The sequence below is a fragment of the Phragmites australis genome, chromosome 3 (assembly GCF_958298935.1).
Source record: "Phragmites australis chromosome 3, lpPhrAust1.1, whole genome shotgun sequence".
In the NCBI taxonomy this organism is placed as follows: domain Eukaryota; kingdom Viridiplantae; phylum Streptophyta; class Magnoliopsida; order Poales; family Poaceae; genus Phragmites; species Phragmites australis.
In genome coordinates this window covers 18,637,141-18,647,820 of record NC_084923.1, presented here as the reverse complement: position 1 = coordinate 18,647,820, position 10,680 = coordinate 18,637,141, and the positions used below count along the sequence as shown (strand labels likewise).

The 10,680-nt window shown below is 48.0% G+C and overlaps 2 protein-coding genes across 4 annotated transcripts; one reads left to right on the top strand and one right to left on the bottom strand.

Moving 5' to 3' along the window:
• Window positions 1-2,199: 2,199 nt before the first annotated feature.
• On the top strand, window positions 2,200-4,615 carry LOC133910556 (probable diphthine methyl ester synthase). Its single transcript, XM_062352911.1, has 6 exons — window positions 2,200-2,349; window positions 2,449-2,573; window positions 3,174-3,406; window positions 3,811-3,850; window positions 4,093-4,184; window positions 4,428-4,615. The coding sequence occupies exons 1-6, from the start codon at window positions 2,200-2,202 to the stop codon at window positions 4,613-4,615; spliced, it is 828 nt and encodes a 275-aa protein (XP_062208895.1).
• Window positions 4,616-4,663: 48 nt separating this feature from the next.
• On the bottom strand, window positions 4,664-8,620 carry LOC133912531 (protein IQ-DOMAIN 3-like). 3 transcript variants are annotated; one of them, XM_062355320.1, is made up of 7 exons: window positions 8,383-8,620; window positions 8,070-8,298; window positions 7,854-7,995; window positions 7,475-7,753; window positions 7,107-7,331; window positions 6,254-6,379; window positions 4,664-6,034 (listed from the first exon to the last, which is right to left on the bottom strand). In XM_062355320.1, exons 3-7 carry the CDS (start codon window positions 7,938-7,940, stop codon window positions 5,342-5,344), a joined length of 1,410 nt encoding a protein of 469 aa, XP_062211304.1. In that variant the 5' UTR covers window positions 7,941-7,995; window positions 8,070-8,298; window positions 8,383-8,620; the 3' UTR covers window positions 4,664-5,341. The 3 variants fall into 3 exon arrangements, with proteins under 3 accessions (XP_062211304.1, XP_062211303.1, XP_062211302.1); XM_062355319.1 differs by having other exon boundaries at window positions 6,254-6,385; window positions 7,475-7,750; XM_062355318.1 differs by having other exon boundaries at window positions 4,666-6,034; window positions 6,254-6,385.
• Window positions 8,621-10,680: the final 2,060 nt, after the last annotated feature.

Below are 10,680 nucleotides of genomic sequence, written 5' to 3'. Positions count from 1 at the left end.
CGCGCCTAGTGTTTTTGATGGCAGTCCTGGACTGAGCGGCAACGAAGGAAACGAAGATAAAACCAGTGACACAGAGGGAACTTCAAAAAATTTAGTGCTATATAGGGAAACTGAATTTTTTTCAGTGGTATTGAAGAAATTCTCCCAATAAGGTATGGTCGGCTAGGGCTTATTTAGCATTATTTATACATGGAGGGGATGGCGTGGGCCGTTGGATCCTCTTTTTGGGCTACCAAAACATGCGATTGCTGACTAGGCCCTCTGAGAATTTGTAAAACTAGGCGTTGCAGCGCTCTGAGAGGGCGGTTAAAGACCCTAACCGCCTCTGAGAGGGTGGTAGGCCTAACCACCCCCTCAAAGGGCGGGTACGGCCTGCCCATCCGAGCCGGCTCCCTTACCACCCCCCACCCCCTGAGGGGGCGGTAAGGGGCCTCTCCGCCCGTCGTGCTCCGCTGCCCGTCCGGCCGCCCTCTCCTATAAAAAGACCAAAAAATAGGCCAAAATTTCATTATAATCCGAAAAAAGAAAAAGTTGAGAAGAGGAAGGAGAAGAGAGGAGAGGAGAGGGGAGGAAGAGAGGTCGGCGAAGCCTTGCTGTATTTGAGCCGCGGATTTGAAGAATAATTTCGGGTAAATCTTTTTTTCTTTTTTATTATTGTTAATTAGTGCAGTAGTAGTATATGACATAGGTTTTAGACATTTATGACCTAGGGTTTAGAAAATTGTCAAATTCATTTAAAAAATTGTACGATAGCAGTGCAATGTAGAATATTATTTTTAGTATATTATTTTTACTATATTGGGTTGTACCTGTGGACGTAGGAGGTAGCAGTATATGATAATTTGCGAACCTAGGATAGTATTTAGAAATAATTTTATTCGATAATTAGAAATATAGTTTATTGTCTTAATATTGGTTATGTTTGCGGGTGTTTTTAAGGATGACAGATAAATTAATTTTTCAGATATATTATGGTGAGGGTGAAATTAGGTATGGTCCTAACGGTGTAGATCTGTCTGAATTTCGTCATGTCATGAAGGGGCTTAGTAAAGCTAATGAGAGGACCATTGTGGGTGTATGCAAATGGCTCATGCGGTTTTTCCAACTAGATCCGCAGCAACATGAGCTGAAGTTGAAAGTTGTCCTCAGCCGTGCTAGTTATGAATACTTTGGTGAGCTTGTTCCCATCGAAGCCATATCAACTTGGAGGCAGTATATAGATAAATGTTGTGAACGTGGTATACCGCTTGTTTTGTTAGCTGAGGCGTACTTAAAAGAGCAAAATGAGGTGAACTCTGCGGAAGCAGTAGCAGCACCAAGTGAGGCAGTGGAAGATGAATCATAGGCGGCTAATATCGGGTCCAGGGAGGAAGTTGGTGATATTCTAGAGGTGCAACCGATGGGTGTAGCTAATGAAGGGGAGCACATCCCTAGCATCATTGAAGATATGGATTTGGAGGATGAAGAGTTGGAGGAAGGCCTTACCGATAGGGATTCGTCTGACGAGGAGGGTAATGCTCCAGTTCCTGCAGAGTGGAGGGATCATGAATTTTTTAAGTTGGTAGTTAGCGAGGCTGATCGGACACCGTGACAGTACCATGAAAACGAGGTGTCACAGGGTGTTATGTACTCTACAAAAGAGGTTGTTATTGATACAGTGAAATTCTGATCGTTGTCTCTTCGTAGGCAATTCAAGGTTGTTAAATCCAGTAAAAGGGAGTACGATGTGAAGTGTTTGGCTCTCTTATCGCCCTCTGAGGGGGCGGTTAGGCCTGTCACCCTCTGAGAGGGCGGTTAGGGCCCTAACCGCCCTCTCAGAGAGCTACAGCCCACTAAGAGAGCTACAGGCGTCTAGTTTTGCAAATTCTCCTGCGGAGAATCTATTTATTTAAATAGAATCTATTTATTTAAATTTTTAATAAAAAAATAAAAAACTCAAAAAACTCAAAAAAAATGTATACTAGCGGGCCTCGACCTCCGCTCAAACACGCCAGCCGCCAACTCCGCGACCACGAGGGAAGACAACCGAGGAAAGCAAATCCCGCAGCCGGCGGAACCAGTCCCGAATCCCTCGCTTGCCTCGGTTCCGATTCTCTTCGCTTCTCCTCCCGATTCCTTCGGCCCAACGCCTTGAAACCTGGCCCCCTCCAGCCGCCAGTCCGCTCCTCGCCACCGGTGCCAGTGCCACCCGCCGCCGCGATGCTGTACATCGTCGGGCTCGGCCTCGGTGACGAGCGCGCCATCACGGTGCGGGGGCTCGATGCCATCCGCATCTGCGCCAAGATTTACATGGAGGCCTGCACCTCCCTCCTGTCCCTCGGCCTCGACCCCTCTGCGCTCCCGAACCTCGTGCGTTCTCTTCTCTTGTCCGCGCGCCACCTGTTCGAGCAATGCCGGCGTGGCTGGGCCGGAGCTGCCCCTCACAACCCTTGTCGCTTTCTCGCGCAGGAGAAGCTGTACGGGAAGGAGATCACGGTCGCCGACCGGGAGATGGTGGAGGAGCGCGCCGACCAGGTGCTGCGCGAGGCTGCCGACGCCGATGTCGCCTTCCTCGTCGTCGGCGACCCGTTCGGGTAATGAATATTTTGCTTCTTTCCGGTGTTTGAGTCGCCTTTTTTTTTAGCTCGTGGCCATGAACATGTGGGTAACCATGGCAGAGCACACACTTGTCTTGTTGTTCGTATGCGGATGCTTCTGTGGTGTTATGTACGCATCTTCTTGTTTGGGCGGACCTGTGGGCACATGATCCTTCTGAATTTGTTTGTTTGTGCTTTGGTTGACACCTGGAATGAGGCATAATTTTGCATTCTCCCACACGTGCCATAGGCCATGATTCAATACATGTCCTTGGGTCTTACATACCGTTCATCGTGTCATGTCCTCGAGGATTAATATATGTTCGTCATGACATACTCCATCTTTATGCATTATTAGTATATGTGCACATTTTTAAGTCCGCCTTTTGTTTGAGTGAAAGAAGTAGACATGCATGTGTCTACTTCTTTTTCTGCTTATGTGCATACATATGTATGCCATTATGCATGCGTGGAAGTCTTATTAGAGTCATGGAGTCCAAGTGTGATATTCAGACACTGTAGTGAGCTTGTTTATAGTTTCAGAAATTGTTATTTGACTTTTGGTTCCTCTGTATTTAATGTTGATGAGATTTTCAGGGCAACTACACATACTGATTTGGTTGTTCGTGCCAAGAACATGGGAGTAGATGTGAAGGTGATCCATAATGCATCCATCATGAATGCAATTGGAGTTTGTGGGCTGCAACTTTACCGCAATGGCGAGACTATCTCCATACCGTTCTTCACGGAGACATGGAGACCAGATAGTTTCTATGACAAGATTCAGAACAATCGCCGGCTTGGGCTGCACACACTTGCCTACTTGGTTCGTGATTCTTGATTGACTTTTGTAACATTTTCTGGATTTGGTGTTATCAATAAAATAGGCAAGCGATGATTAATTTCTGGCCATGCGTAACACGTCTTATAGTTAAATCTCTGTACATGATATACTGATTAGTCATTAGATCTTGATTCTTGTAAGCGATACAATCAATGATCAAATTATTAGACTGCCACAAAATTAATATATTCATTAAATGATATTTGAAGGACAAGATATTTCTCTTCATGTTTGTTTCACCCCTCTATTTTAAATGATATGAACTAAACAAAAGCTTGGAAACCGCAAATTGTCTTTATTCTTGTACGAACTTTTTCCTGTTACTGCTAGAGGGCTTGGTTTGGTGTTATCATTATCAAATTAGCTGATTTAATGTATTGTTCAATGTAGATATTCGTGTAAAGGAGTCGACATGGGAGTCTTTATGCAGGTAATTTAGCATACTTTGCTGTCTCTGAATTCTGATTCTCGTTACCTCGCAGTGCAGAACTGCATCCTCTGAGAATTAGTTTGGCACTGAAAATGTTTGGTCCCTTCATTCTTTTTCTCTCAACACTTGTTCAGTGTTCACTGTGATGCAAGCAGCTCTCACTAGCTGTTGTCTATATTGCTGCTGGATATGTGATAGACCCATCTTTTGCTTTTTTATTTACTTTGGGTATTCACTTGCAGAGGAAAGAAAGTTTATGAACCACCAAGATTCATGACCGTAAACACTGCAATAAGTCAGCTTTTGGAGGTGGAGGAAGCGCATGGGGGATCTGGTAGAATCTCTGAACTTCTTTTCTGTACCTGGCTTTCTTTGAAAAGTCATTTATTTGTCAAACAGTAGCTGATATGCCTATCAAAGTCGGAACAGCATCTTGTTTCAGCTTTTTTTAGGAAAAAGAGTATCTTGATTCTTGCTATACGAATATTGGTAGTTTCTCCTTCAGTGCTCTGAGTGCTCCATTTCTTGACCATTTAGTCTTTCTGTGAGATGAAATTTAAAGATCATTTGCTTCCAGTACATGGCAGGGATTCACTATGCATTGGATTGGCGCGCCTTGGAAGTGATGATCAGAAGATCATTGCTGGCCCTATGGTGAAGCTACTAGATGTTGATTTTGGACCACCCCTTCACTGCCTGATCATAGCGGGAGTGACTCATCCATTGGAAGAAGAGATGCTAGAATTCTACATGATCAAGTGGTGATCTGATCTACACTGCCTGCTTTGCAGAAGTTCTTTCATGTGAGTTCCACACCTTGTATTGATTAAGGGAATATATAGACATTTTTCCTGTCAACATTGTTGGATCAATAGTCGTATCATCACTGCATTGTTTTTTTTCCTTTGACTAGATCACTCCATTTTTTCTTACCGGATCACTGCATTGTTGGATCAGCAACTTGTAGCCACCGTGATGTAGAATCGCACGCGAATGATATTTTGAGGTTTGCTCCACTCTGCGATTGGGTGCGCAAGTAGTTTACTGCTCAGATACTCCATGTGTAAAACAAATCTGGGATGGACTGTATTGTTTCTGAATGCAAAATGATTTTGCATCTCCGAACCATGTTTGCAATCTGCGTGTCAATGTGGTTGTGTTCATTTAAAATCAGTTTGGGATATTAGTCATCGAGGAACATCTTCGGAATAGGAGGTATGGTTGCACCCATGAGTGTGTCATGATTCATATAACTTGATACTTGAGTTCTTCCATCATCTTGGCACATTTGGCACTTGTTACCAAAGTTTGCAGATCCATATTTCATTGTTCATCTTCATCGCATAATTACTAATATTTGAGCCCTTCTGGTAAGAAAGGTGAACAAACAAAACAATGGGAGCATCATGAACTTGAAATTTGCTCACAAATGAACCACCGGTCGATCTGTTCGATGCATGCTTCGTTGCAGCATTACGAGCACTTTTTTGTTCACCGAACTGGAGTGTAGTGCTCCATCTGCAGCTGGTGCAGCGCCGCTTCGGAGCCAAAGCTATGGTGGCTCGGCGACCTCCGGGACCGCGACCTTGCCGGCGTCATGGGGCCCTTCACCACCCTCGGCGACCGCTGCGCGATGGGCGGCCTGGTGGACCTCGTGAAGCCGATGTCGCTGGCGATGGACGGGATGGGCGACATGGAGGGGATCGGCGACAGCATGCGGCCGGGGAACTGGAAGCAGTGCTCCGAGTAGGCGTCCGATGCACCCGAGAAGCGCTCCTTCGGCGTGCTCATGGACCGGAACTTGGCCATGGCGGACGCCGTGGATGCCATGTACCCCGGGAACGCCGCCGGCGAGCACGCGGCCGCGTCGTCGTAGTAGCAGTAGTCCCCCCTCGCGGGCGTCCGCCTGGGCCGGACGAAGGACCTCCGGGCCGAGCAGCCGAGCCGGTCGTCGTCGGCGTGGTGCTGCGCACCGAGGCAGGCGAGCGGGTCGGCGACCCTGGCGCGAGCCGGCTGCTGGTTCTTGGCGGCGGCGGCGTCCCTGAATGGGGACTGGTGCGCCACGGGGACATCCTTGTCGAACGGCTGGGAGCCGACCCACTCCTCCAGCCAGCTCCACCGCTGGTTGAGCGTCTCCATCTCGTCTCTGGGAATCGGCTGCCTTCTGGTGGTTCCAATCTTCTCCTGACGACAACATACACCGGCACAGCAGCATCAGCACGGTAGCACCCACACAAATCGACTCTCGAAGCAGTCATGTTTGGATCAGGCACACGGGAATGAATGAATGTTCCACGCGCGAACATTCTCCTGCGTGTGAGACTGTCAGGCACAGTCATTGACAGAACGTTCGCGTGCAGTGCAGTGTGTAGGACCAGCAATGCCATGGCAGTGTGTGCGTACATTTTGCAGCGAGGCATACTGGAGGGCGCGCACGCGCTTCAAAGCGGCCTCCTCCCTGCTCCTCATCATGGCGCGCATCTCTTCCTTTGAGAAGGTGCTGCTGTCCCACCCCTTGCTCTCCTGCTCCTGCTCCTGCAAGCGCACAGAACAGAAACGCTTTGCCTCAGAGACCAGTCCGCCGGTTAGTCACATACCAAAGAAGCATTCACCGGTGCAGTGACCGGCACGGCGACCGAGATATGCCATGACCATGTTGCCTTTCACTCTCTGCATGCAAATGTGTGCGTCCTCTTCCTTACCAATCAACACGACCGCACCTAACAACCCCATGGACCACACACAGTACAGAGACAAGCTCAGCAGCAACTAGCAAGCGTACCGCAGTAGCACGCAGCGTGGATCTGCACTGTCAGATCTGCTTTGAGATTCGGGCAGATCAAGATCAGAAAAACCTGTCAGAGAACCTTTGCCCCATTCCTGTTCTGCACGAATCTCAGAGCAAATCCGAAGCACGGAAGGAACTACCGACTACGGAAGCATCGAAACAGACCACGCAAGCCGCGACCCATCTCCGACGGGCCTACTGCTGGCCATCCACCAACGCCACATGCACTGCCAGCCCAAACGCAACCGATCTCGACGCGAGTGCGCGATAGGTAGGTGAGGCCCCCGGGACGAGACGAATGCCGGCATGTGCGAGAGGCGAGGCACGTCGACACGACACGCGGGCCCATGGCCACGCACCCGGCCGGCCATGAACCATTCGCACGTTCTCCGGCCGCCTCCAACGGCCAACGAAACGGAAAGCGCCTGAAAAAAAGCTTTACCGGCGCGCGGTAGCACAGCGACTTACGTGCACCGCGGCGGCGTAGAGCTCCCGGCCTCGCCTCAGCATCACCAGGGCGTCGTCGTCCGGCGGCGGGTCGTTGGGGTCGGCCCTGGAGCGGTGCCGGGCCTGGATCTTCACGAGGGACTCGAGCCCGCGCAGGGTGGCCGCCGTCTGCCGCCGCACCGCCTGCCCGCGGATCATTGCCTGCAGCCGCACCAGCCCCTTGAGCGCGCGCAACGCCCTCCGAGCCTGCGCGAAATTTACGAGATTCAAGAGGGGACGCACAATTTCCTATGGGATTTTTATAGCATCGTTGTAAATTTCCCGTGTTCCAAGCCGGTTCAAGACCCATGAATCGTACGAGCAGAGACGCCGATGCTATGGCCACGTACCAGGTACCCACGGTAAGCCGATTGGATGGCCACGGCGGCCTGTTCTTCGCTGGACGGCTGACACGCCGTCACCGCCGCCAAAGCTGGCTGGCAGGTGAGGCGGACAACCTCGGCAGCCGCGTGCGCGGCCGCCGCGGTGGCGAGGGCGACTGCCATGGCGTGCTTGCTCTGCTCGTCCTCCGCCTGCCCGATCTGGTCGGCCGGCGCCGGAGCCGGCAGGGCAAAAGACCGCTGGGTCCGGAGCTTGCCCGGCAGCCACCTCTTGCTTTTCGCCTTCTTCTGCGCAAGATTTCTCCGCCATCGTCATGGATATCGATCAATAAGCTTCTTTCTCAATTGCAGAGGCTAACAAGAAACATGACAAGAAGCGTGACCAAACCTTGTCTGGCTTGGGTTTCTGCTTGGGCTCGGAGGTGAAGAGCCGCTTGATGCGCTCGAACCAGCTCCTCCTCTTCTCCTTTTCCATCTCGCCGTGCGAGAGTGATCAACTGATTACACTTCACGCTCTACCGAGTGAGTATCTGAAGCAAGAAACATAAAAAATCAGCATCGCCAGATATGTGATAAAAAACATTCTACAACCGGTGGTTCATACGTCTCAATCGCAAGATCTGCGGAAATGTTGGCAGGAAAATCAGCAGGACAGCACTTCGCGGAAACACAAGCGACTTGTCCGTGTCTGCGCAAATGAAGAAATCGAGACGGAAATTCTTTTCTTAGACCAAAATAGGAGCGTTGCACTGGATTCTGGATCGTCGTTGCCCTGTCAGTGCAAGAACAGAGTACTACTTCTGAGACTTGTACGGCATCGAAAACCGCTGCTTCTGAAATGAGAGTACAGTGGAAGAATTAAGTGGCATTTCTTTCCAGAATACAAGAAGCTGAAATTGAAGTGTCAGCATGAGTACCGTGTTGGGGGAGTGGTAGGGGACTCCGTGGAGCGATTCAGAGAATGACGATCCCCTCAATCTCAGCTCCTCGTGAAGCTGGTGGCGCAGAGAGGAGGCTCATATAGACATGCTCATGCTCGCCATCTGAGAGAAGAGCAGAACAAACTCCAGTGGGAAACCAGCGGGTCATGCTGGCCATATGGTCTGAGAGACAACCCCACATGAGAAGAGAAAACTCTCTCTCTCTCTCTCTCTCTCTCTCCAATTTATATACGAATGGCACATTTACAAAGAACCCTTCAGATCTGACGAATGCAGGCGTGACCGAAGTCAGTGTGGGCGCAGCGGCGCTGCATGGAGATCCGATCAAAAGCCAATGAGCAGCACCTGCATTCGGACAACCATCCTGTAAGTAAATTCTATAAAATTCAATCCTAAGAAAGATTATCTCTCCTACGATGACACAAGTCTACTTTCTCTACTCTTCAGTTCAGATATTAGATCACAAGATGTATAATATGGATGGGACTCACGAGTATTTTTCTGAACAGAGTGCTATAGCTTCCCTCGCATACACATGTCTCTCAACAGTTCATACTCCATAGTGTTGGGTTGAGTCGAACAAAACAGCTCCATTAGAATGAGAAATTTGAGGAACTATATACTGTAAACCCCTTTTTCGTCACGGCAGCGGGCAGCTTGGTTTGGTTTTGAAACTCGGCTTGTGACAAGCCTCTGGTTCCCCTAATTCTTGCTCTAGTCTTTTATTCTGACATCGGATCGGGAGCCATCTAAGCTTTGTATTGTCTTCCCCAACACATGGGTCACAAGACATACATCACTTGCTTTGCTTGGTTGCAATTAGTTATCCCACGTAACCTAAGGGCCTTTTTAGTACGAAGGATTATCAAAATGAATGATTGGAGTTGTTTGTCACTTATAATCTTATATGAATTCAGAATGCAGAAAAGTTTCCAATAAAACGTTTGGATGCGACATAGGAAAAGCCTAGGAATTTAAAGTGAGAGATAGACACCAAGAAAATTTTTCATAAGATCCAACCTTATGTTAGATTTCCTCTAAAATTCTTATGGATTTATGCACCCCGTAGAAATCCACAGGGATTTTACAAAATCTATTCCTTTGTTCCCAAATGGGCATATAAGAAATTTTTCTTTATGATTGGAATCCTACAAAAATTCCTATGTTTTTTTTCTCGAAAGGGAGCCTACGTCGTGAAGACGGGGAGTTCTTAGGGCCCATTTATTCGTAGCCGTGGCCACATGAAAAGTGGAGATGGCCTTTTGTGAGCCGGAATATATGGAGAACCCTAAAAGGACATTTGCTCCATTGATGTCAAAGAACAGTACCTATTTGACCTGTTTTCCAGGACACCACAAAGTTAGATCCAATCCGCCAAGGTGCAAGACATGAGTAGGCAGGCAGGGCAGGCAAGGCAATAATGCCATCAAACATGTGGCAGGCCCAGGCCATGCGCCTCCACTGGGAAGGAGACCGGAGGGAGAGGGAAATGGATGGATCAGAGATTCAGAGCCCAGCCTCCTTTCACACGCGCTGGTCTAACTGAACATTATTATAAGAACCTAAAATGCTTTAAGAAAGTGACAGTTGCGCCAGAAAAAAAAATTAAAAAGAAGAGAAAAGAGACAGGGTCTGCACCTAGCTCAAGATCTACCATTGGCTCAACCACAGATCTTGGATTATGCATGCAACGCAGGATCTGAGATTGGAAGATGAGAAGAACAGTGGCTTTGCACAAGTTGAACAGTGTTAGGTGTTGTCCTGCTGATCTCGTGTTACTTATTGCTGCTTTTTTTTTTCTTCTAAAATACGCAGTAGAACTGTTACTAATTGCCGGCACAATTGATGGATATGGATCATTAGAGGGCTGCATATTTCATAAAGCCACGTAGTAGTGGTTGCCAAAAAGTGGCATCAAGTAAGCAACCCTGGTTTGCAATTTCTCCAAAGCTAGCCATAGTGCTTGCAAGATCAGATGAGTTACTGGAACATTGTGGTAATAACTACTGATAAATAGTAGTAATACTTCATTCATTATCAAATAGATGTTGTTTAGGGATGCATACAATCAAACTTTATAAACTATGGCCACTAATATACACATATTAAGATTTGTCACATGAAAATAATATTAATAGATTGTCATGGAAATTACTTCAAATAATTATGCTTTCAATAACTTTCGATAACAAATGCTTAAAAAAAGCAACCATCATAGGCATACATTAGAGATCGTGTCAATATCCTAAACGCGGAGCAGTACTAATTGTTTCC

Excerpts from the sequence above, each read along its gene's own strand:
- LOC133912531 (XM_062355318.1), bottom strand. The coding sequence starts at position 7,940 with ATGGAAAAGGAGAAGAGGAGGAGCTGGTTCGAGCGCATCAAGCGGCTC. Across the intron at positions 7,332-7,474 it reads CGGCTTACCGTGGGTACCTG|GCTCGGAGGGCGTTGCGCGC; the intron begins GTACGTGGCCAT and ends AATTTCGCGCAG. Across the intron at positions 6,386-7,106 it reads TCTACGCCGCCGCGGTGCAC|GAGCAGGAGCAGGAGAGCAA; the intron begins GTAAGTCGCTGT and ends GTGCGCTTGCAG.
- LOC133910556 (XM_062352911.1), top strand. The coding sequence starts at position 2,200 with ATGCTGTACATCGTCGGGCTCGGCCTCGGTGACGAGCGCGCCATCACG. Across the intron at positions 3,407-3,810 it reads CACACTTGCCTACTTGGTTC|ATATTCGTGTAAAGGAGTCG; the intron begins GTGATTCTTGAT and ends TGTTCAATGTAG. Across the intron at positions 4,185-4,427 it reads GGAAGCGCATGGGGGATCTG|TACATGGCAGGGATTCACTA; the intron begins GTAGAATCTCTG and ends ATTTGCTTCCAG.